Here is a 25,016-nt window from a genome sequence, read left to right on the forward strand (position 1 = left end):
TGTAAGGCATATTTTATAATCATTCTTATGGCTCCAATCTTACCCTCTCCAGTTTATCAACATTCTTCTTCAATTGGCAACAGTATTGCAGAAGTGGTCGCACCAGTACCAAATACAGAGGTAACATAACCTGTCAATGCCTATTTAAGATTCCCCTGTTTATGCATCCAAAGATCACATTAGCCTTTTTGACCAGGTTGTTGCACTGGGAGCATCCACCTCAACCCCAAATCTTTTTCAGAGTCAGTTTCCCTGGATAGCATTCCCCATCCTGTAAGTATGGTCCAAGTTCTTTGTTCCTAGATGTGTACATTTAGCAGTATTAAAATACATATTGTTTGTTTGCACTCAGTTTACCAAGTGGCCCAGATCACTCTGTATTGGTGACCTGTCCTCCTCATTATTTACCACTCCCCCAATTTTTGTGTCATCTGCAAACTTTATCAGTGATTTTATGTTTTCTTTCAGATCTTGATAAAAATGTTAAATAATATAGGGCCAAAAACCAATCCCTTTGGGACCAGCAAGAAATACACCTGCTCAATGATGATTTTTGATTTATAATTACATTTTGAGAACTATCCATTACACACTTAATATGAGCCATGTTAATTTTGTATCATTCCAGTTTTTTAATTAAAATGTCATGCAGTATCAAGTCAAATGCCTTATAGGAGTCTAAATATGTTACATCAACACTATTACCTTTTTCAATCCAACTTGTAATATTATCCAGAAAAAAGTTGAAATTTATTTCATTGCAAAGTTATTGACTTTTTGTTATATTATAAATTCTAATACAATAGACTATAAAAGTCAAAGTATTTTAATTATATTGTCATGACGTGATTTGCCATGTCATATCGTATTATATTATGACATAATACAATTGTCTAAATGTTTCTATTATATATTTTTAAGATTGGTGTTTAATTACTTTGGCATTCTATTTCATAGATTATAATTGCAATCACCAATTTTATAGCTTTATCTGGCAATTAGTAATTACTATTAGTTGGGTAATTGGTGCTTAGTTTCTTCATTGGTAACTGTCATTAGTGGTCATTTGTAATTGATGGTTGACTTGGTAGCAGGCCATTTCCTATTGGAATCGTTATTTATTTTTATATTATAACATGACCTGCCACATCATAATAGAATAGATCATGTCTGAGAGACAGGGATCCAGCTAGCCAGGGGAGCTGGGCTGCTTGCCTGTTCACTAGTAGGTCACCCAGGCAGCTGGGGCAACAACTCCTGAATGGATGCCAAATAAGAAGGAAGAGTTGTAGTTCTAAAAACCTAGACTAGATGATGTGATGAATACAAAGGTGAAGGGATGAGCAGTGATCAGCTGTATCTGTCTTAGTGCTAGTTAGCAATAGTAAAGTTAAATGAAGTGCAGCTAATTTAAGAGGGGGACTAATCTCAGATGTGAAAAATGTACTTACTTCTCTACATGGTGATCTAGTTAATACAGACATATTAACTAGACATAAAAATAAACCCAGGTTTGAAAATGCCAACTAGACTACTACATTAGTTTGCAAACAAACTGCTATGCACTGTTTAACATCAGTTAGCAAGAACTGCTAGATAACTTACTTTAGGAATATGTTCTGGTCACTAGAAGAAAATAAATGATTTATAAATGAAATGGGTTTTTTTTTTTAAATAGCTGCTATCTGTGATTGGAAATATTACTAAACAAATTAGTTTGAATGAATTGGGCCCTAAAAGACAATAATGTATGGTAGATTAAAGAGAGTATGAAGGAAAGATGCATACAATATTAGAGGTCACTAATTCAAATTGGAAATATAAAAATACAGTTTCTCTTAAAGAATGAGCAGAGTGGAATGCTTGTCACAGTCTCCTCTTACTTTTTTGGCTACATGCAAAAGGGCTTTTTCATTCTCTACCATTTAAAAACATTCTTAATGTTTTCAGTTTCTTGGCACAATTTTAGATGAGTTATTGTACATGACAGTGGATGTTGACTTAAATTATACATATTTTGCAATGAGGATCCACCATAAACAATGGAACGGATGGAATTGTTTTCAGCTCATTTTTAAATACATAGTATAGAAGTTCAGCAAACTGATTTCTCGGTATAGATTTATTTGTCCGAGTGTTATTAGTCTGCCTAAACATGCATATGATTGCTTTATTTCTGGGTGGCTTTTTTTTTCTTTCCTTTGGTCATCTATAGCTAGCTATTTGCTTATATCAAAAGATGTGCTTCTTGATTGTTTCATTCCATCCTGGAAGTTTGGGATCAGAATCCATTCTTTTTCATTAGCTCTGAGGGCTAAAGTCATTGCTGGCTAGTGTGCTTTGGGGACAAAGTTTTCCTTCAGTGATTGAACATGTCAGTTGACCCAAAAGAACTGGCATGTGCAGGATGGTGACTTAAAAGAATGTAGTGTGAGTCTTTAATCTTTGCAGATGTTTATACAGTGCTTGTTTCATTGTCTGTCAAGGATTATTGGAACTAATTTTTTAATCAAAAGCCTGAAATTTTGCTGTACTACTGCATAGTAGTTGATTTAACAAGAAAAGAATGATGGCTTTAGGCTGAGTTACTCTGACCTACTTATCGGTGAGTAGTATGGAAATATTCATATGCAAGTATGCTCCCAGACTTTGTCTGCATGCTCAAAAAACAAACAAAAAGCTAGTAGTGAATGTTTAGGATTATTATGAAATACAATTGACATCACTGTTCAGAGACACATAAAGAAAGAAGATGGTGTATTATAAACATTCCACTCTTAAAATATCATGGCAAAAACCAAAGTCCTGATTAAAAATACAGTTGTCTGTCTTTAATGTACTCATCCTTGTTGTACCTAGTCCCCTCAAGGATGGAATAGGTACTGCACTGTTTGACCCCTTCAATAATTGGGGCCACAGTACTGTAACTCCTCACTTAACGTAGTTAGGTTCCTGAAAAATGCAACTTTAAGTGAAATGATATTAAACAAATCCAATTTTCCCATAACATTTAATGTAAATGCAGGGGGTTAGGCTCCAAGGAAATTTGTTTGGGGGCAGACAAAAGACATTATATACTGTACTGTGGTGGGGAGGTGCCCCGGCTTACCCCTGGGGCTCAGGGCTGGGGGTGCAGGGTGTGGGAGGGAGTTAGGGTGTGGGAGCACGCTCAGCTTGGGCTGATGGGGGTCTGGGAGGGAGTTAGGGTGCGGGAGGGTGCTCAGGGTAGGGATGTGGGAGGAGACTCGGGCTGGGGCAGGCAGGAGGTGCAGAGCACTTACCTGGGGCAGCTCCTGCTTGGTGCAGGGGGTGTGCAGGTGGCTCTGCGCAGCGTGGCACCACCCCCATGGCTGTGATTCTGGGAGCTCTCTCTCCCCCACCCCCCAGGCCACCCGGAACACAAGGGCTTTAGGGGGCTGCACGGCTCTGGGCTAAGGGGGCCACAGGGCCCTGGCCTGCACCTCTAAAGCCCCTTTCGGAATGCAGCCCTGCGAGCACGGACCGGAGGACTCAGGAGGAGCAGGGGCAGCCGTGCAGCCAGCGGCCGGAGAGAAGTGGCGCTTTCTCCTTCAAAGCGCCACTTCTCTCTGGACGGGTTTGAAGGGGAAAGCGCCGCTTCTTTCTGGCCGCTGGCTGCCCCTGCTCTTCCTGAGTCCTCTGGCCTGTGCTTGCAGGGCCACATTCCGAAAGGGGCTTTAGAGCTGCAGGCCAGGGCCCAAGGCCCACTTAGTCCAGGGCCCTGCAGCCCCTAAAGTGCCACCAAACAGCTGTTTGGCGGCAGGGAAAGCGCTGGGAGGAAGGGAGGGGGAGGAGGCGAAGAAGAGGAACTTATGCAATGCTTCCTTGTAAAGTCAGCCAAATGACATTATAAAGGAGCATTGCACAACTTTAAACGAGTATGTTCCCTAATGGAGCAGTGATGTAACTTCAAAACAACGTTAAGCGGGAGGACGTTAAGTGAGGAGTTACTGTATTTATTGTTAGAGAATTTAATGTGCTTTGTGGAATACAAAACTCCCCAAAGTGCAGATATATATGTGGCAGATGCCTCTAACACCAAAGCTTGGAATTTTGAGAACTGTTTAATCTACACGCGCTCTGTGAATGTCGTCATGCTGTTTGCTGCCATTCTAGTAAGTGTGGCTACCAATATTACCTTTTATTAATGACAACTCAGGAATGGAGAACTACACTTTATCCTATGCTGTGAAATGGCTGAAGGGAAAAGTTGCTTCCGAGAAGCGTACATTTGTGCAGGACTTGGCATAGAAATGGAAGTATTAGTTGTGAAATGTCAGATCAGTATGGACACTGCAACTCTCTCTCCTGATCCCCACACGTTGTGATGGAAGTGATGGTGAAAATCTTTATTGGATTAGCTCACACTAGACAAATTCCCAAAGCTTTTAAAAAATTTTTTTAGTCACAAGCCTCATTTGCTATTTAGAATCCAAATAACTGCACCTGTATAGTAGAGCCTCAGTAATTTGTATTCTTCTACTCTGCAAATCCCATCAGTCATACACACATGGAAATCCATAATCTTTCTCCACTTCTCAATAAAGATTTTATAGCAAAGAGCTGAAGTGAAGTTGAATAATTTGTACTGTTGGTTATTTTTATCAAATAGTTCATAGCAAATCTGCTGGAATATATCTGAAATAATTAGAGCAAAACTGATTGTGAAATGAAATGTTCAATAGTGCATGACACAATATGATCGTTTTGCGTCTTTTTAAAAAAAAATTCCTCACTCATTCACAAAATTTAATCTTTTTTGCAATGGGTCCCACAGTCATTAGCAAGGATAAATTGATTTTCTGCATAATACAAAACCTCAAAATGAGGTATGTAATAGAAGATAGTTTATTTCTAAGAATCATATTTATACCATAGGCCAGATACAGTCAGGGATTTTTTCCCTTTATTTTTCCACGCTCCAATTAATACTCATAAGTAACGTCTGCTTGGAAGTCAGATGCACTTGATAATGTGTAATTCTTATGTGAGGTCTGGCCTATGTCAGTATCTGACCATATCTATGCTTTTGCTTATGAGCAGGGGCAGCTCTAGGAATTGCGCCGCCCCAAGCAGGGCGGCACGCCGCAGGGGGCACTCCGGCGGTCGCCGGTCCCGCGGCTCTGGTGGACCTCCCACAGGCGTGCCTGCGGAGGGTCCGTTGGTCCCACGGCTGCAGTGGACCTCCCTCAGGCATGCCTGTGGGAGGTCCTCCGGAGCCGCCTGCCGCCCTCCCGCGGAACGCCGCCCCAAGGGTCTGGAGCCGGCCCTGCTTATGAGTGGCCCAGAGAGAGAGAGGATCTAACTTTGGTTGTCTGTGAATTCAACGCCACACAGGGTCTTGGGTTTGCAGGCAGGCAACCAGCATGCTAATTCGGCCATAGTGAGGCAGGCTGGCCATTGATTGATTGTATAAATGAGCTTTGGGAATTTATGCATTTCTGCAGATGAAGCTGATACTTCATAAGTTATGGGAAACACTTGTTCTGGTTAATGAAGTGTCAGCCTTTTCCCATAATAAACAGGAAAGAAAAGGGAACAAAATAAAATGCCCCTGCTTGCCCAGAAAGGCCTGTTGAGCTAGACAAAATTAAACTCTTATGTGTTTCCTGCTTTGGATGTGCTGAAGATGGATAATGTTAAATCAAATAGAATGAACTTGGTGAATGTGTTGGGTGAGGATATAGGCTCTGATCCTGACAGCTGCTAAGTATTCAAAACTGAGTGATTTAAGTGAGAGTTGTGGCTGTTTTTACCCATTGGAAGTGGGTCCTGTGGGTCCAGTTCTCTTAAAAGCCATTAGTAATTTTCATTGCCAAGGTTACTCTGACGGAGTTTATTCCTCAATATAATGCTCCCAGGTTGCATGCATACATGTCCATGCATATGCTCACAGCGCGAGTTGGTGCATTTACAGTGAAAGTTGATCCCCCACAGAGGGCCTGGCCAAACCTTTCTGTGCCACTTGATCCCACAATGACCCTTTATGGGCACATATAGAAGAAAGGTATATGGGGTATTTTTGTGTACTTTTGAAGGAGACTCTGTGCTGCAGGCATGGAGGATACCTCTGGTGCTGGACTGTGGAGGAGGGAACTGGGTGATTTGGTGGCAAAAGCTCACATAAAGGTATGGAGGGGCAGCAGCCAGGATTTCATCTTTGGGCTGGACTAGCTGCTGCAGAGGGGTTGTGCTGAAATCCAGCCTGCCCACTAGATGGCAGGTGGATTCTGCCCCGCATCCTTGCTGTGTTCCTGGCACAGAGTGTTTACTCCAGGCTGCACACGAGGGGTGATTTGGTTCCCTGGTTTCTGTTTGTTTTTTTTTAATATTTTTAACTTCCATTTATTGTATCTTGCTGTGAATCACATTTATTTCAGTGTATTGTGGCTGGTTTTCTTCACACTTTTTTCCAGTGGGGTGACAAGGTTGTCTGCCGCTTAGGATAATCCATTGTTAAAGCGAGGCTGTCTACACTTAAAACGCTGCAGCTGCGCTTCATTGTAGACACTGTTGTGACAGGAGGGGTTCTCCAATTGTCATAGGTAATCCACCTCCCCAAGAGGTGGTAACTACGTCAGTGGAAGAATTCACACCCCCTGAGAGACATTACTACGCCGATTATAACCTTTTAGTGTAGACCAGCCCCCTGTTAGTTTCCTTTATTTTTTTGGTACTTTGAACCAGCCACCTGTTGTTCAAAACTAGCTTTTGATTCAATGTTTTAGATTAGAGAGACCATGTCCAGCCCATTAACATTTAATGTAGCTTAATTGACATTTTGTTTTCAAAGGTTTAAGGCCTAGATTTTTAAAGGTATTTAGTCTTTGTGATGGTCATCATTGCAACACCTAAAGCCTGGTCTATACTTAAAAATTAGATCCACCAAGCTTTGTCGTTTTGTGCTATGAAAAAGAGCATGCCCTGATGGGTCAACCTAACTTCCAGTGTAGACATACGTAGATCGACACAAGAATTTTTCTGTTGGGCTACTCACCACCTCTTGGATAGGTGGATTAATGCCACTGATGGAAAAACTCCTTCCATCCATAAAGGAAACCTCTACATTAGGGCGATTCAGTGGCAACACTGTAGCAGCTGTAATGTAAATATATGCTAAGTCTCATGTCCAAAAGTTATGTAGACATTTAGGACCTTAAATCCCAATGGAATTTGGGCTCAAGTGCCTAAATCACTTTTGAAAATGAGATTTAGGCTCCTAGATTAGTAAATGTTGCAGTGTTGAGCATCACAATGCCTAAATACCTTTTTTTAAATCTGGGCCAAACAGTCTATTTTTATTGTTCTAAAATATACAAGGCTGCTTTATCTGTCTCTTCTTCTCTCCCATCTACATTACAATTCCCACTATTTTAGAGTACCTACTAACAGCATACAGCAATCCCCAAACATGGGTTAAAAATGGGTTCTGTTTTAGATCCTGTCCACTCTAAGGAATGTTTAGTTTCTCAGAATATTCCCTGTGGGGAAGATCAAAAGTAGGTCTCATGGACATGCTCTTACAGATGTTTTTCTATACTACGGCTGCCAGTGGAACTGTTGAATCAATGCTAGCATGGTTGGGAATAGCTTTTTTTGCTAAAAGCCCCTACTATAAACACTATTCCATTGTGTAGTTGGGCCCAAAGCAAGTGTTCTAACCGTGAAATGCTTCAGCTTTGGATTTTGCAGAGCTGTAGCATAATTGAAAATATGGTTCCATCCTGTCTACACTGCAAGAGAACTGTGTGTCTGTCCATATTGAGTTCTCCAATACTTTAGTTCTAATTCTTATGTGATTTTTTTTTTCCATTTGAATCTCCTCTCTGTGACTAATGTGACAAAATAACATGATACCTAATGCAAGAGATCACAAGTAGTAAATGAATGATTTTACATAGTGGTTCATGAAGTACATAAGCACTAAGTAATTACAGATGAACTCTTAGCATTAATGAACATATTTTCCCTTTTTTGTTTTGGTATGTTCATGTCAAATTCCTGTTTGTTTTTGAACATCCTTTCCTACGTGCATTTGAATGCATGGAAGATACTTTCTGAAGTATCTTCAGTCAGAATTTAAAATCTGCACACCTGCAAATCCTGCCATACCACTCTAAGAGCATGACTTCTGATTGGACAGCATATAACCTCCCTATCGTGAAAAATGACATCAGGAGGAGGTGTAGGGTTGCCAATTTTGGTTGGACATGTTCCTGGACGTTTCATCACCTGACATAATCTTTAGAGATTGACCTTTAATTTCCTGGAGACTCTCGGACAATCTTGGAGGGGTGGCAACCCTAAGGAGATTAAATGTATGTGTTCCAATTTCAAATCAGCAAAGTCACTCAGAAGTAATGCTATAATCCCTTTAGACTATAAACAATTTGGGGCCTTGAATATCTTTATCTTTGTCTCTCCTACAATACTAAGCAAGTATATTGACCACGTGAAACAAAAACGTTTTATAACAACCCAACAAAATAGCAGATTCAACCAGTCACAAGATCACTGCACTAATTGGAAAGTATTTTAGAGGTAAAATTATCTGGTTTGGATTTAGTGGGATGCTTTTACACTTTTTAAAAAGCAGATTAGATTGTGACATGTTAGATCGGTTCTTTTATAGCTGGAAAGTAATTATGGTTGCAAGAGGCAATCCTGGAGGGACTAGCAGGTATTGATGAGCTCATCTTGTTCAGCGATCAGATGACCAGTAGTGATTACTGGATGCTACATTGGGTCTTGCTGAGCTGAATGGTATGTTCAACCAACAAAATCCAATCAAAATTAAATAGGAATTGAAGTGGGGTGAGGGAGAGAGGAGCAATGCATGGATAAGGAACCTTTCACTAACCCCCTAATATTAATTTAATATGTTACATCCTTTCTAAAAGAAGAACTGAAAAACTGTCAGGACAAATTCTGGGTTGGCTGGTGCAGTGGTGGGGCACGTGTGTGTTTCTATATAGAGATGGGAGGATAAGGAGGGATGCTTACAGAAAGACTCAAGGTGGATTCTTTAAAAGGTTTAATCCTCTCTGTGGGGACCATCATCAGAAAAACAGAGCATTTACATCTCCCACTTATTTCAACTTGCAGGTGCTCAGCACCTTTGAAAAGCAGGTCCTAAAGGGACAGATTGCAAAGGTATTTAGGTGCCTAGGCACTGTTGAAAATCCCACTGTGTGCCGAACTCCCATTGTTGTACAAAAAATCATTTAATAGGAGTTACAGTAAAATGAGCCAATGTTTCAACCCACTTATCAAAGCACTTGCTGTTCTCTTTTGAAGGCGTGTGTAACTATAAATGTTGAACAAAATCAGCTAATCTGAATCCAGAGTATTTTGATACATACTGACATTATTAGTGCAGAAATTTAGACCCACTTCAATTTGACAGATAGGGTTTCTTTCCCCCCCTCCTCTTGCTCATAGGATCTCCAGGAGTGGGAACAAGACTTGGGAGTTTTGCGGGGGGGAGGGGGCAGGGAGTAGAGAAATAGAATAGTAAATAGCAGCAGACACTCTTGTTGTAATAGCAGAGTGGGGATTTTCCCCTCCCACACACAGTGAAGGTGGCATGTGCTATAGCACATTTTTCTATTCAGAACTAATTTCACTAACTGCACAGCAGAAAAGGAGGGTGCAGGAAGTCCCCAAGGGGGAGTATTTTATTGAGAGGAAAAAAAAAAAACCTATTCAAAGCAGCCAGCTAGTAACTGGTGTGCTGGTAAAGTGCAGCAGAGTTGTTCAGTGAACTGTAAATCCATTTCCTCTCCACTGGGGAAAAGAAACCTACATGTCAAACATTAAACATGCAAGAACAAAAGAGTCAAGGAAAGTGCTGCAGCCATTCTCTGTCTCACTTCTGTTGGTACTGTCCCCACATTTTTATTTTTTTTCAAAGAAGAATTATTATGTATAGAATGTAAAATCATTGCTGGCTGGCAGCTTCTGGGAATTATAAGAGAACTGAACTTTAACACGCACACTTATTTTAAGCTGGTGACACATGGTAATAGCTCCTAGTGAGAGTGATTACCCCAGTGACTCTCTTGCAATCTCCTCCTTCGTCCATGTGGTATGTTGTATCAGTTGTGATTCCAGGGGTGCGTAGTTATTACTGTACATTGTAAATAGCTGTATTTATACTGGCGATATCAGTACATGTATATCTTGTAGTAGTAACTAAGTGACGATAGGTAGCTAAATGATACTTGCGTGCATGTATATGGCTGAATGTTTCTATTTCTGCTCAGGGAACACTAGTTATGAATTTTTACATGCTTTTTGTTTCAAATGTGCTTTTTGTTTCTGCCAGTTGAACAATGTCCCTGGGATTTCCTTATTGTGGGAATAAAGAATTCTGCTGAAACTGAAAAGAAATATAACTGATTCAATCATAGTCCAACATTGGATGTGGGAAGTGAAGGAGCTGTATTTGATACCAGAGGCTGGAAACCCTAGCCCCTCATGTCAAACTGGTTTACAACATGCTTCAGCACCATCTATCTTGGCCTGGGAAACCATGTTGGAATCTTATGTTTAAAACCAGTGTGGCTAACGCAAATGAACTGTAGTTTTAAATAAGGTCTGGAGCACTTTATAACTGTATCTTTATTTCAAAGTATTTTGTCAGGATAAAACTTGGCTTTAGAGATGCTCAAAAGTTTTCTGATGGAAGACTTCTTCTCTATTGTAAAAAGCGGGTTCTACAAAATCAAAGCATTCCATATAGGGTTACCAGATAGCAACTGTGGAAAAATCAGGACAGGGGGTGCAGGGTAATAGGTGCCTATATAAGAAAAAGTCCCCCAAAACAGGACTGTCCCGTTTTTTAAAGAGACAGTCATCTGGTCACCTTAATTCTGTAGGAACAAACAGATTTTGTCTACATTTTGACAGGAAATTATAGAAATTAAATATTTGATAAGGTTGAAATATTTCATTTAGACTAGTTTAGACTTATCACATAATATTAAAGTCAAAATGATAAAGATGAAATAAACATTTTGATAAGATCAAAACAATGATTTGGAATGTCTCAGTTCAAGAAAAATTATGCTATTTCAACTTTTTTTTTAATTTTATTTTTTTGGTCTTGATTTGGGACAAAACAAACTTTAGAAATCTCAGAATTTCCGATGAATTGGGAATTCTGTTCTTTGACTAGCTCTGCTTATATCTTAAGGCACAGGGGGAGCTTGTGATAGACTGTAGAAAACTTTGACAAGCTTTTGAGAGCCTGCCTACACTTTAGAAAAAACAATATTAATGAGCTTAAGTTTGGTGTATTCTAATATGACTTGCATGCTGTTTGCCTGGTCAGTGCAGAGGGGGAATAACTATATTCTACAAATGGTGTTTAAAGAGTCTAGAACCAAGGTTTTTAATTCTAATTTCTAAGAGCATTTTGCCTGGTCCAATTAAGTGATAAATAATCTTGTATCTTTTTAATGTGGATGGATCCTTAGAGTCCTTGTGTGTGTTGGAACTTTAATAACACCTGGTAGCTAGAACACTTGCATAAGAGAAACATAGACTCATATATTTAGAGATGTATGCAAAAAGATCATGGCTGTTTGTTATATTAGAGGTCAAGCAAATTAAAATTAGCTTTGTCTTCAGTAGTTTCTGTGTACTCAACATCTTTCTGATGGGATCAATGACCTGTTTTACACACCTGAGGACATAAAATTGAAAACAAGCTTTTTTTATTCATTTTTGACAGGTAAATGGAATAGGGGAGTGAGGCACAAAACTGAGTGATTGATTGAAAAAATACCTCAGCAGATTGTCAGCTGTGCTTTCATTGTTCGCATTTAAGGTGATAATGAGGATAATTGCTGCTTTATTCTCATTTTGCTTGTGTCTGAGTAAGCTGAAATACCCCGTTTGTGGTGCATGAAATTTCTGTTGGTTTATGTGCCAGAAGTACAATTTTTTTATTTTTATTTTATTTTTTTAAGCAATTCTCTTGTTCTGCTTTTATACATCTGGGGAAATTACAGAACACTTTTCTCTCCTATCTTAAAGTTGGGGTAAGGAAGATATATTTTTCACAGGGCTCTAAAGCCTGGAAAATCAGAGTGAAGTGCATTAGTCTTAAGCTTTTATCTTCTTTATATATGTGCGTTCATTTTATCTGTGGTGACTGTCCTGATAATTGATGTTCTGTAATATTCACTCCCCCTCTCTAAATTAAATCCTTATTCTGATCTGAGTAATATTTGCATATGTATTTCTTAGCTGCATTGGCACATCAGATGCACAGTGGTAGCTGTCTCCGCCTGCTAATCCTGTAATAACATTCTGGTGACCAAATTCAATGGCTCTGCCTGAGCCTTGAAACAGCTGATTGCTGACTAGGGAAGAGGGGGTGGGAGGGAGGAAGGGGGGGAAAAAACCCAGCGAATCTCATTGCAGCTCTCTACTGCATCCCTATCCCACAATCCCTTGCACAGTTTGCTGCAGTCTTTCAACACAGGCTGAGTGAGAGAAAGATATGCTAAATAAAGATTGATTGGTTTGAATCGTGAAGGGGTCTCCCACTTGTTAATGACCCAGGGAGGAAAAAAATTCATGATGACTTCACTGGGCCTCCTCTTATTTCTTCCATTTTTCTTTACACCTGTCCTCTATGTGGAATGGAGCATCACCACATAGAGCAAAAAATATGCCGTGCCTCTAATAATGACTGTGCTGTCAGGGATTCTTAAACAGTTTCATGCTTGAGGCTCTTAAAGTTGAAATATTTACAGAATAATGTTTTGCTTGTTTGGATTACTGAGGAACTGCAGCTCCATCCCTGAAAGGATTTTATCCTCAGCACGCACTGATTAAGCTATTTATCTACAAAAATGGGTAGGTCTGAAATGTTCATTTGCTCAGTATTATGCCTGGTGACTACTATTGGGTCACTCCTTCTGTTCTGGCACTCTGTTTGTTCTTTATGATGCTGCATGCTGTAGTAAATGAAGATGCTTGTTCTATATTTTAAACAGTGGCACCAAACTGATTACAAGGGTGGGAGAGACCGGAATGCAAAAATAAGTTTTTACACAAGTGTACTAGATTTCTGTATGTTGATGAGGATGAGTAATTTATTCTGTATTTTGACTTTGTGTTCTGAGACCAATTTTTGTAGCTGTTGCTGTAACTGGATTGAATTCCTCATTTTATTCCTGTACAGGTAGGCATGGTATCTGGTTGATGGAAGTTTACCCGTGTATAATGCTATCTCTGAAGCAGCATGATTTAGACCCATCCATCCTACAGATCTCAGTCTGACAATTCCATTGTAAATGTTGCCATTGAAAACCTATTCATTCATAATACATGAATAGACCTAGGTTCTGTATATCATTAATAAGTAGCAGACAAGGAAACAGCAAATTATTTGGTTTGTTCTGATTGACTGAAAGGCTACCTAGTTGCAGTTTTGGGTGGGTGGAGTTCCTTGATAGCACTGTCTTCAAGGAAGGAGAGTTCTCCCCTTTTATGAAAAAGAACTATGGAATTTAACAAGCAATTATAATTTTTTTTGTATGTAGACAATCTTACAGGACTTCATAGATAATTAAATTCCTGTTGTAGACGCACTGGGAGAATAAGACATAAATTCTTAATGTGAGAGTATTTAACCATTGCAACTACTTACCATGAGGTGTGGTGGATTCTCTAACATTCACAATTTTTAAAATTAAGACTGCATGTTTTTCTAAAAGATATGGTCTAGGAAATATTTTTGGGAAGTGTTATGGCCTGTGTTCTAAAGGAGGCCAGACTAGACGATCACAGTGGAGCCTTCTGATCTTGGAATGTATGAATCTATTGAAAGTCTAAAGGTTGTTTTTGTTTCTTTTTTTTTAAAAAGAGCTGTAGGAAGAATATTATTCTCTATTAAACTCTGCAGGTTTTTTTAGAATGTCTTGTAGGATGTCATTTATAGAACCCTAATGGGTTTTATCGCTATGAAATTCTACTGGATGTTCTTTTCCATAAGGGTGGGGCTGCATGCTGACATTTATTACTGAATTTGTGTACACTTGTTAGGGTTGGGATTTTTTTACGCTATCAGACAGAACTGTTTTTTTTTCTTTGAGCTTTAAAGAATATTTTGAGTGAAAATTGATAAATATTTCCATACAGAAGGATAAAAGAGACAAAATGTAATCATTGAGCACTGGGTGGGTGACAGAGAATACTACTTTTTTTTTATGAGCTCTTATTCTGGAATTGGTTTAGCTAAAATGAACTGGGTTTCCAAAGTGGCGTGCTCATAAAATCAGAGGATGGGGTTTTTGATGTATTTTTATGTGATAGTCCACACACTTTCAGCTTTAGTGAGAGAGTTCTACAGAGAGAGAGAGATCAAGAGATCTGTAATATATATGTTGAGACTCCCAAGGTCTTACATTAATTTTAAACACTGATGGCCATTCTTATTCCACCTGGTTGAGAAGCTAGATTATAATGCCATTAACATGTAGGGTTGCCAATTTTGGTTGGATGTATTCCTGGAGATTTCATCACATGACATAATCTTTAATTGAAGATTGTCAATTTTTAATTCCTGGAGACTCCAGGACAATCCTGGAGACTTGGCAACTTAATTAACATGCTGTGTAGTTTTAGCCATGTTGGTCCCAGGATATTAGAGAGACAAGTTGGGTGAGGTAATATCTTTTATTGGACCAACTTCTGATTGTGAAAGAGACAAGCTTTTGAGTCACACAGCGCTCTTCTTCAGCAGACCTGAAGATATTGCCTCATCTACCTTGTGTCTCTCTAATGCCTTTAACAGAGGAAAAGAAGTTTCCTGTGTTCTGTAAAACAAAGCAGTAGTCTGCACCCAAATGTTAGCCAAATGGCTTTTCTGCAGTGAGGATATTTGGAAGTTAAAAATTAAATTTAAACCACATAAAGAGTTCAAGAAGATTTGGCTAAATGTGACAATCAAAAGATGGGATTATATAATGTTGTCCTTTTTTAAAATTACTGTTACTGTGGCTAGATCCTTAATTATCCTATATTTCAGAGCTATTTTAACACTATGTAGTGCTGTTACTGCCATAAATCAAAATAAAAATTGTCTTTAACCAATTTCTAGGAGGGTTATTTAAGACAGGCAGCTCTTACTTAAACAAGTAGTCCTTGATTACTCTTTTAGTAGTCAGTGGGTAAAATTCCACCCTGGCATAACTCCATTGATTTAGTAGAATTACACTCAGGATGGATTTGGCTCAGTGGGATACTTGCACAAGTAAGGGTTGCAGGATCAGACATTTAATCTCCAATCCCGCAAACACTTACACATTAAACTATTCTCTGGAACTACTGGTATGTATGAAATTTCATACATAAGTGTTTGCAGGATCAATTGTAATTTGTTGTGCTATTTCAGTCTGGTTATATGCAATGACAGGTGCTCACTATAGTTTTGTTTTTTTTTAAAAAACAAGAAGAAAAGAAAAAGCTTGTAGTGTGAAGACACTCACATTTGTTTGGTTTAATCAGAAATAACTTCAGTCTGTATACCCCATGATATCAGTTTTTCCGAAATCCATAGTCTGTTTCCTAAAAGTATACATGAGGGGGCAGCGGCACAGGGGGAAGAGAACCAGCGAAACAAGCTTCCGTAAAAATAAAAATCCTAATTGGACCAAATTCTGCCTTAAATTGCACATTTGAAAACCCATTCATTTCAGCAGAGTCACACAATCCGGACTTGCTGTGTTCTAGACAAAAATGTGTATTGAACATTTTAAATGGAATGTAGTTATTTTTAAACTCTTGTCCATGGTTTCTTTGGATGATTAATATATTAAACCTAAAGTGAATAGGATGAGATCTGTATACAATATTCGATTTACAATGAGATTCAGAACTGTAATTGATCAGACAGATGAAAGATCTTTGACTATAAATAAGTCTTTGTATTCACTTAAACATTTTAGCTGTAAAGATCCTGAAATCTTTAATGAGACAAAATTCCCATTCAAATAGTGAGGGTTTTTTGCCTGAGTAATAACTGCAGCAATGGACTTGAGGAATATTTTTCTTTTATGAATTTCATTTACTATGATAAATGCTCTTTATAATACAGACATGAAATGGCTGAGGGTGTTACTTTTTACATTTGACATCTGTATGCTGGTTGTAACCTGCTTTTTAGTGCATGCAGGCAGTCTGTTTTTCACTTTTTTTTTTTTTTTTTTTAATTTCAGGTTAGTACAGAGTGGGGAGCAGATGGAACTGTGAATTAATGATCAAATACGTTTCCTTCCAATCAAATCTCTGAAACTCCCCAAGCCTTCCAGCCCAGTGGACTGATGCATTTTAATATTTGTCTAATACTCCATTTTTGATCTCACTTTCAGAAGCTGGTCGGTTTGGCTTTTTTATTTTTGGCAGCTATTTTTTTAACTCAAATTTTTAACATGTAACATGATCACATAATCAACTGTGTGTGTATTATGCACATGCACCTGGTATAAGTTCACTTATACAATTAAGTGCATTTATATTGTTATGGAGAACTAAAACAGAACAGTGACAATAAAAAAATACATTTTTAAAACACATTTATACAGGAACCAAAAATAGAGTATATGATTTAATACTGTAACCACTAATGTTAGAACTGAAATAATAAAACAAGGGAAACCAGTGACCATTTCCCTCCCCCTCCCGCCCCCCGCATATAAATTTCATATGTTCTCTTCAATTCATACTGCTTAATGTTTTAATTGTGAATAATTTTATGACTCTTTGCTCATTACAAGGAGTCCCTAGAGGACTCCAGCTTCTTAAAAAAGCCAGTGTAAGAAGTTTGCCAAACCAAGAATATCTCTAATGCAGGAATAGTGCTGGGTTTATTGATTAGAAGGAAAATAAATGACTGCTTTTGACTTCCTACAACACTTCTTTTGTACCTGCAGTTTTGCTGCATGTGTTTTGCTAGCATTTCCTAGTACATTTTAACATGTAGTTTTCAGTTTCTTTTGTTGAATGCTGCTGCTTCTCTTTTCTTCCCCACATTTTCTCTCCTTAACTATTACCTGTTTTATGTACGTCTATCATTTCTGTATTATTCCACTGATTCAGAGACAGGTTTTTCTCCTTATGATGACCCTGTTTTGTCGCCATTGTCTTATCTGAGGAGCAGGATTTCCAGTTCTGCTTCTGACCCCTATTTCTTGAGGAGTAAAAACTTGCTGCTGTGTCACCAGATTGTCACACAGTTCTCCCACTTTACATTATTTTTGCCATGACGGGATGAGCAGACTTCAGTCACAGAAATGTGGGCAATGCCCACTTCATTTTTGGGGATGTTCTATTTCTTACAGCTATTCTCTGTTTCCTGGATCTCCTTCCTCCCTCTCTGCCAACTGCTGTGATGGGCAGGATGATGTTAGTTTTGGGTCTCCGAGGTACCTAACCTAGGCTCCTTTACTGAACCCATTCATGTAGTATCTGATCACCTTCTCCTTCTCAGCATTCAGTTGGTTCTGAAGCTGAGGCTCCTTTCCCTACCAGAAACCAAACATGCCCCATCTTTGGCTCCATCTGCACTGGCATGGAAACTATGTTGGGCAACTCACTTTAAAACTTGATTTATACTAAAGTCATTTAGCTGGCTTGTGCCGTCCCAGTGCAAGCATTCCACAAACTGTCTTCCACACTCTAAAAAATGGTTCTGTTTGTGAAGCTCTGGCTGGAGAAACTGATATGAAGCTATCTTTAAAAAGGTCCATGTTTTAAAATGGTTCTATTGCCAGAGTAGACGGATTCCTAGACATATTTGAATCACAGAGTATGGAAGAATTGACAATGGCTGCAGCACAAGCAGCCCTGTAACTCTTACGATGCAGCTGTAACATACTTTTCCAGAGAACCCACAGAGACACAGGTTTTTATTATTTAGTGTGATAGAAATGGCTGACCATTTCCAGGCTGTAGGCGGTGATATGGCATTTTAGAAGTTTCCCCTCTGTATTTTGATCTAAATGGAAATATTGCCCTCTAAATCAGGATGAAGTATATTGGAGAACTGGGTATTAAAATGGGCATTTCAGGCTGATTAAAACTTCCCCTCCCTCCCTCTGTTTCAGCAGTGTGCAGGGTAGAAGGGATCAGGACCCATATGTCAATGGTCTAGGATGGCCAGTGAAGGCTCCAATATCCCAAGTCCTGTGGTGCGACAGATTGACAAACAGTTTCTGATTTGCAGCATATGCCTGGAACGTTACAAGAACCCCAAAGTACTTCCCTGTCTGCACACTTTCTGTGAGAGGTAAGAGCTATTTTTTCCCCCATTTTTGGTTCATGGTTTTCCATTCTTTTAGTTATCACAATGCATACCCGCAAACCTACAATTATCTTCAACCAGCAATATACCTTCTGTCTGTCTAGGTCATCCTGAAGCATGATTCTAAATTCAAGATTAGGGAGGTGAACTGCCATTATTCACGTTGGGCAGTAAGCAGGAGACAGCAACAGAGTATCTAGAATCCCAAATTTTTATTTTTATAAATGAATGTTGTATGCTTTTCCCTTCTTTCACTCCACCATCCCCTTCTGGTTTTGCCTTGTTAAAAAGAGCCATGACCAAACATAGCTATTGCTCTATAAGTTAGAGTATGTCTAAACTTCAAAGACAGGTGTGTTCTTAACTGGGGTCAGCTAACCAGCATTGTCTAGCTTGGGTTACAATATCAGAGGAGACATAGCAACTTGGGTTAGCAGCTTGAGTTCAAGTCTATAGGGCTGTCTTTAGCTCTCTAAATCCAGCTGAAATACCTGCATGTAAAAGGCTTCTGGTTAAAGGCGAAGAACTGTTCCTGAAGGAATCTTAGAGATTCTTCAGAGATACAGTGGGCCTGATTCTATATTTTTAATGGCTTTACAGTGATGAGTAACTATTAAAGTCCATGACGTTTTTTGATTTACACAGGAATGAGAAGAGAATCGGGTCAATGATATATTAAAATCCATTGTCCTTTTCATTTACTGTGGTTCTATAAGATGTTATTTCTGAATGACAAATGTATTGGGAGGGGAATGGCCTTTGCTTGTAACAGTACTGAAGGTTCTGTATCTCCTAGACTGTCATAGATTTTAGAGACATTAAAGCCTGATTTCAATCTAATTTATACCACTGTAAATTGGAAGTAAATCAATAAAGCTAATAAAGGGAATTACACCAGCATGAAAATGGTGTGCAATCAGAATCAAGCCCTTAGATTAAGTGTCAGTTTTATACTGATTTGTCCATTATTAGAAGCAATAAAAAATGTTGTTGTTTTATTAAGTAGAGAAATAATTATCCTATTCTTGAATGTCCAACTTTTCAACATGCCATATTAAAATATCGACTTGTAATTAACTATCAGTCTCTCACAATGTAGGTAATGCTTGGTATGTAAAAAAATTCTCTCAGAAAGGAAATCTGAAAATATATCTGACTTCCACTTTTGGTCTGACTGTCTCTCCAATGCAGCTAGCAATAGTTTAGAATTAATATTTTACACCAAATTGAGGAGAGAAGGAAAAAGTGGTTTTTGAAAATTCAGTCTAAAAATACAGTTTAGAGTCCTTTGTTTGACCCAGGAAATTTAGCTTGTGGTAGACTTTTCTTATTTTACATACAGAACCGTTGGAGAATTAAAGTCAAATAGTTCTTCATGTGAATATATAGTTCAGGTGTTAAACATCACTTTCTAGCTCGATTTGCAGTGGGTATTACCAATAACACTGAAGTATAATATTTTCAGTTGTGTGGGTGAAGAGCAAAATGGTTTCTGGCACGTAGTGGTTGCTTTCCACAGTGAGCCAAATAAAATGGCTGAGGGCCTTTGTAGAAGGCACTTAGCATGAAATCCTGGCTTCACAGAAGTCAATGCCAAAGCTCCCATTGGTTTTATTGGGAACTGGATTTGGCCCTAAAATATTAAAACCAAAGATTAAAATTAAACAAGGAGAATTGTTTGGGAAAGACAGCAGCTTAGCCAATGGATATCAATTAAAGAGAGACACTCTTGAAGGAACTTATATTTGTCCTATCACATCAGATATTGGGTACATCAAATCCAGTCTCCTGCATTCTGTGTGTGTAGGAGTAGGATGTATGAGTGGGAGGAAAGATTAGAGAAGAAATTCCTTCCTGACCTTCATGATCGCTAGCTTTCACCCTTGCTATGCAAACTACAGCTGTTGCTGGTTAAAAATGATTTTCTTTAAAAAACAAAAGTACAAAATAGCAGGGATAATGAGCTCTTGGGTTTTGATGCTACTCTGTTTTCAATCTTTCCTCTCAATAGGTGCTTGCAGAATTACATTCCAGCCCACAGTTTAACCCTTTCTTGCCCAGTGTGCCGGCAGACCTCCATTCTGCCAGAGAAAGGGGTTTCTGCACTCCAGAACAACTTCTTTATCACTAACCTGATGGATGTCCTGCAGCGAACGCCAGACAACAGCATCGAAGAGTCCTCCATCTTGGAGACTGTCACAGCTGTTGCTGCAGGAAAACCTCTCTCCTGCCCCAACCATGATGGAAATGTAAGTGAAATGATTTCAGGTAATGCATGCTAAACTAATCACCCTAGCTTATAACAATGATGTTTTTTCAGATAGCAGGGATAATGAGAACCACAGCAGTTCTCTCTCTATCTCAACAAGGTTAAAACTTGTTTTAAAGGAACAATACTAGAGCAGACTGCCTATTCATTAATAGGTGGGTTAAAGCATCTTATAATATTCAGGATATTCTTTTCTTACTGCTCAGCTCAGTTGCTATTGTCTCTATACTTGCTTACCTGCTTCTTTTCTAGAGCACAGTAAGAACACTGTCAAATTGGCACAACAGGATCTGTAAATGTCCCCTTTCTGGTCTCTCTGAATGCCCTCCTTCAGGTGTTAGGTCTTGTGCCTTTACCTCTTCCAGGGCAGAATTCTGCAAATCCGCCACTCTTAGGCTCCGCCCTGGGATACAGTACCCAGTACACCAACCCTCAAGGGTTTACAGAAAAGTGGCTTATCTTGGTTTTTTCCTTACCAATCCCCTATTAAAATTCATTCAGGAAACGTTCCAGGAACAGTGTCAATGCACAGTTTTCATAAACTACTACAGAGCAACTCTGAGTTCATGTCAGTCATACAATTACCAAATGTTTCATTGAACCTGGTTTGGAACATGAATGTTCCAACTCTTATTTCTTAGCCTGTTTCTAAAGCATAAAAAGCAGGCCATGTTGCAAACCTTGTCCTTCTTGTGTTATAAGACGAGTGCTGTGTTTGTTCGATAAGCCAAGACATTTGTGACAAAATTTCAAGGCAATTTTTTTTTGAGAGACTCAGTTTTGGTACTGGTATAATAGAAACAGTCGCTCTATAATACCAGCATCCATCAAATAAAATAACAGTTGTTTACCCTTCAGCTGTTACAGGAGGCACTATAGACAGCTGCAATCCACAGGGCCCTGGGCTGGAACCCAGAGTAGAGGGCGGGCCCGGGTTCCTCCCAACTCCTGATCAGACACAGGAGAAATTGACGACTGTGGGGAAGATCACTGAGGTGAGCAAATCTGCCAATAAGCGCAGGACCCACCAAGGTAGAGGAGGAACTTTGTCCAAATTGATCTGTGTGTGTGTGTGTAATTATTATTATTTCAGTATTGTAATAACCCATTGGAATCCCAGTTATGGACCAGGATCCCATTGTGCTAGATGCTGTACAAACAAGACAATACCTCTTCCAAAGAGCTCAACACCTAAATTCGATTTCTGTAGTTATTCTTACTCCCACAAGAGGTAAATTCTATAATCTAGGTCCAGGTACTGTAAAAGTTCAGGCTCTGGCATTCATGAGGCTCCTCCTATTAGCTAATTATTCCACTGGTCCATGGAAACATACTGGTAACTGTGATGAGTGGTCAGGTGGTAGGGCCAATCCCCCAGTGGACTCTATCAGAAGAGAGATCCTGAACAAGGCTAATAACTGGAAAGCCAGACTTGAAAGCAGCACACCAGGGTGATGTGTCCACTGTAATCTGTTTTGCTAAGCAAACAAGTTGCTGCATTTTGTTGCATTTGGAGCTTTTCCAGGGTGTTAGTTTCTGGGCATAAGTTTCTATAAATGAACCTAGATCTTATGATTACTTGGATCACTATGGTGAGATCTGTGGCTAATTGCAGATGGAAGTGGGCATCTTGTGCTGCCATTGCTAATTTAGGTATCCAGTGTATCCAAATGCATTGAGCAGTCCCAAAGACTTTTGAGGGCTGCCAACTAATATAACATAACTATTGTGACAAAGTTCCTCCTCTACCTTAGTGGGTCCTGCGCTTATTGGCAGATTTGCTCACCTCAGTGATCTTCCCCACAGTCTGGGTCAACTTCTCCTGTGTCTGATCAGGAGTTGGGAGGAACCCGGGCCCGCCCTCTACTCTGGGTTCCAGCCCAGGGCCCTGTGGATTGCAGCTGTCTATAGTGCCTCCTGTATCAGCTGCAACTCCCTGGGCTACTTCCCCATGGCCTCCTCCAAACACCTTCTTTATCCTCACCACAGGACCTTCCTCCTGGTGTCTGATAACACGTGTACTCCTTAGTCCTCTAGCAGTACACACTCTCAGCTCTTTGCACCGCTTGCTTCCAGCTCCTCACATGCACTTCCTCTCCTCTAGCTCCCCCTTCCCTGACTGGAGTGAGCTCCTTTTTAAACCCAGGTGCCCTGATTAGCCTGCCTTGATTGGCTGCAGGTGTTCTAATCAGCGTGTCTGCCTTAATTTGTTCTAGCAGGTTCCTGCTTACTCTAGTGTAGCCCCTGCTCTGGTCACTCAGGGAACAGAAAACTACTCATCCAGTGACCAGTATATTTGCCCTCTACCAGACTCCTGTAACCTCACTCCTGATCCTGGTTTGTTTTTTTTCATTAGTTGTCCCACGTACTTAGTTAGTGTCCCGGACCTGTGGATCCTCTCCTTAGGCTGGGGGGAGGTCCTTTAGCAGTGGGCGGGCTTTGCCCGCCCACTTCCTGGATACTAATAGGACCAGACTCCTGTAACCTCACTCCTGATCCTGGTTTGTTTTTTTTCATTTGTTGTCCCACATATTTAGTTAGTATCCCAGACCTGTGGATCCTCCCGTGAGGCTGGGGGGAGGTCCTTTAGCGGTGGGCGGGCGCCCACTTCCTGGATACTAATAGGACCAGACTCCTGTATCCCATTGGTCTGGGTCTGTCACACTATGTGAGTGTAAATGCACTAGATGGTTCAGAATGTTACAGCGAGAGTAAACTTTCCAGAATGCTTCTCTTTCTACCAGCATCAGCTCTCTCTTTCTTTCTCTCTCTTGTCTGGGCTCAGCTTTAGCAAACTGCTCTTCATTTGGGTGCTGACTTCAGGTAGCCAGTGAGTAAATTAGGGGGTGATGCTCACATTGGAGAGCAGGGATCAGGAACTGGCTGTCATCTGCATTCTGTTGGCATTTCAGCCCATGTTGTTTCACCTGCTATCCCAGAAGCTTTATATAAATGTTAAATAATATGGGGAGGAGGACTGAGCTTTGTGGGAGTCCATATGCTAGGCCTTTGGTAGTAGGGTTGGGTGGATTCCTGGAGGTTTCATCACATGATGTTATCTTTAATTAAATGTTAATCTTTAATTTCTGGAGACTCCAGGACAATCCTGGAGGGTTGGAAACACTATTTGGTAGTTGCCATAATGTCCCCCTGAATTCAGTCTAAAGGGAAGGACTTCAGCCATTTTAGAGTATTTCTGTTCACCCATGTATCTTCTGTGAGAAGGTACAGGAATATATAGTGATAAAATGTATCATTTGCTGCAGAGAGGTGCAACAGAATGAGTGTGGCTGCTTTCCCCTTATCTATTAACAGCAAGAGCTCATCCAGCAGAGCAAAAAGTGCTCTGTCATGCCCTGACTGAGACAAATCCAGGATATTGGCTGGTTTTTTTTGTTTTTTTTTTGCTAGTCTCTCATTTAACTGGCTTACAAAAGGGAAGTTTAGATGCTGGGCAGTAATTTGCACAGTCTCTCGTATTGAATAAAGGAATCTTTAGCATTGATTAGTTTATTGCATGTGTCCAGGAATGGGGGGAGGGGAAGGGATGTTTGTTAAATGTCCATACCTCATTTTAGAGGGGAAAAGCTCTGTTAGTAGGTCAGAGTCCCAGATGTTCTGTACTCCCTTGCTCCCAAACAGATGTTGCTCCTGCTTCACAGACCACTTCATTTCTTCATTCTTCATTGGTAACAGCTTGAACCCATGAAAACTGGTAAAGACTTCAGTGAAGAGTCTCCTTTAGGCTAGATGAGAACAAATGGAGTGAATCTGTGACAGTCAGGTGCTGTTACAGGGCACTGAAAGTGCATTTGACAGCCATAGAGAAACATGCTGAGGGCTAAATGTGAGATTTGAGAGAAGATGGGACTTTGGGCGGGGGTGGGGGAAGGCAGGGAGACATTAGGTAAACATGGTTATGTATTTGTGCCACAGTTGTAGGAATGGGCAGTCATGTCTCCATTAACCCCTCTCTTCCTACTGTTTATTACCTTTTTCATAATAGTTTGGGGATTGCATTGCAGGTCATACCATTGTGTTTTTATTATCAAGTGGGAGGGAAAACACACATTTGATACATTGTATTTAAATATTACCAGGCTTTGTATTTTTGGGTTGGAAATAAAATATATTTTTATTTTATGGAAGTAATTTTTCATCCCTCCAGCGATGCTGGATTAAGTGAATAAAAATCCCCTTGACTAAAATCGGATAAATACTGGTGTGTGGAAGGGAGGTCAAAACTGTTTCACTGGCTTGATGCCTGATTTTTAGTTTAACTTTCTTCAGTCCTTGTAAATTCTATGATCTCTCTGCCTGTGTGCCACTTAATCTAACCCCTCTCATTTCGCAATTTATTTATATCCCTGTATTAATTTTTTAAAACAAATCTTTTGACGTGACATCTTT

At 39.7% G+C, this 25,016-nt stretch overlaps 1 protein-coding gene across 16 annotated transcripts in view; it reads left to right on the plus strand.

Moving 5' to 3' along the window:
* Positions 1 to 25,016, plus strand: part of TRIM2 (tripartite motif containing 2) — a 107,002-nt gene that overhangs the window by 39,034 nt on the left and 42,952 nt on the right. For 7 of the 16 annotated variants that reach the window (XM_039541115.1, XM_039541117.1, XM_039541123.1 and 4 more), the window contains exons 2-3: positions 18,141 to 18,322; positions 20,349 to 20,586. In XM_039541115.1, coding sequence (XP_039397049.1) covers positions 18,189 to 18,322; positions 20,349 to 20,586 — 372 coding nt within the window. In that variant the 5' untranslated portion in view covers positions 18,141 to 18,188. Of the gene's footprint in view, positions 1 to 12,043; positions 12,066 to 12,491; positions 12,889 to 16,279; positions 16,413 to 18,140; positions 18,323 to 20,348; positions 20,587 to 25,016 lie in introns of those variants that run through there. The other 9 variants (XM_039541125.1, XM_039541122.1, XM_039541121.1 and 6 more) reach the window with 6 other exon arrangements.

Source organism: Mauremys reevesii, linkage group 5, assembly GCF_016161935.1.
Source record: "Mauremys reevesii isolate NIE-2019 linkage group 5, ASM1616193v1, whole genome shotgun sequence".
Taxonomy (NCBI): domain Eukaryota; kingdom Metazoa; phylum Chordata; order Testudines; family Geoemydidae; genus Mauremys; species Mauremys reevesii.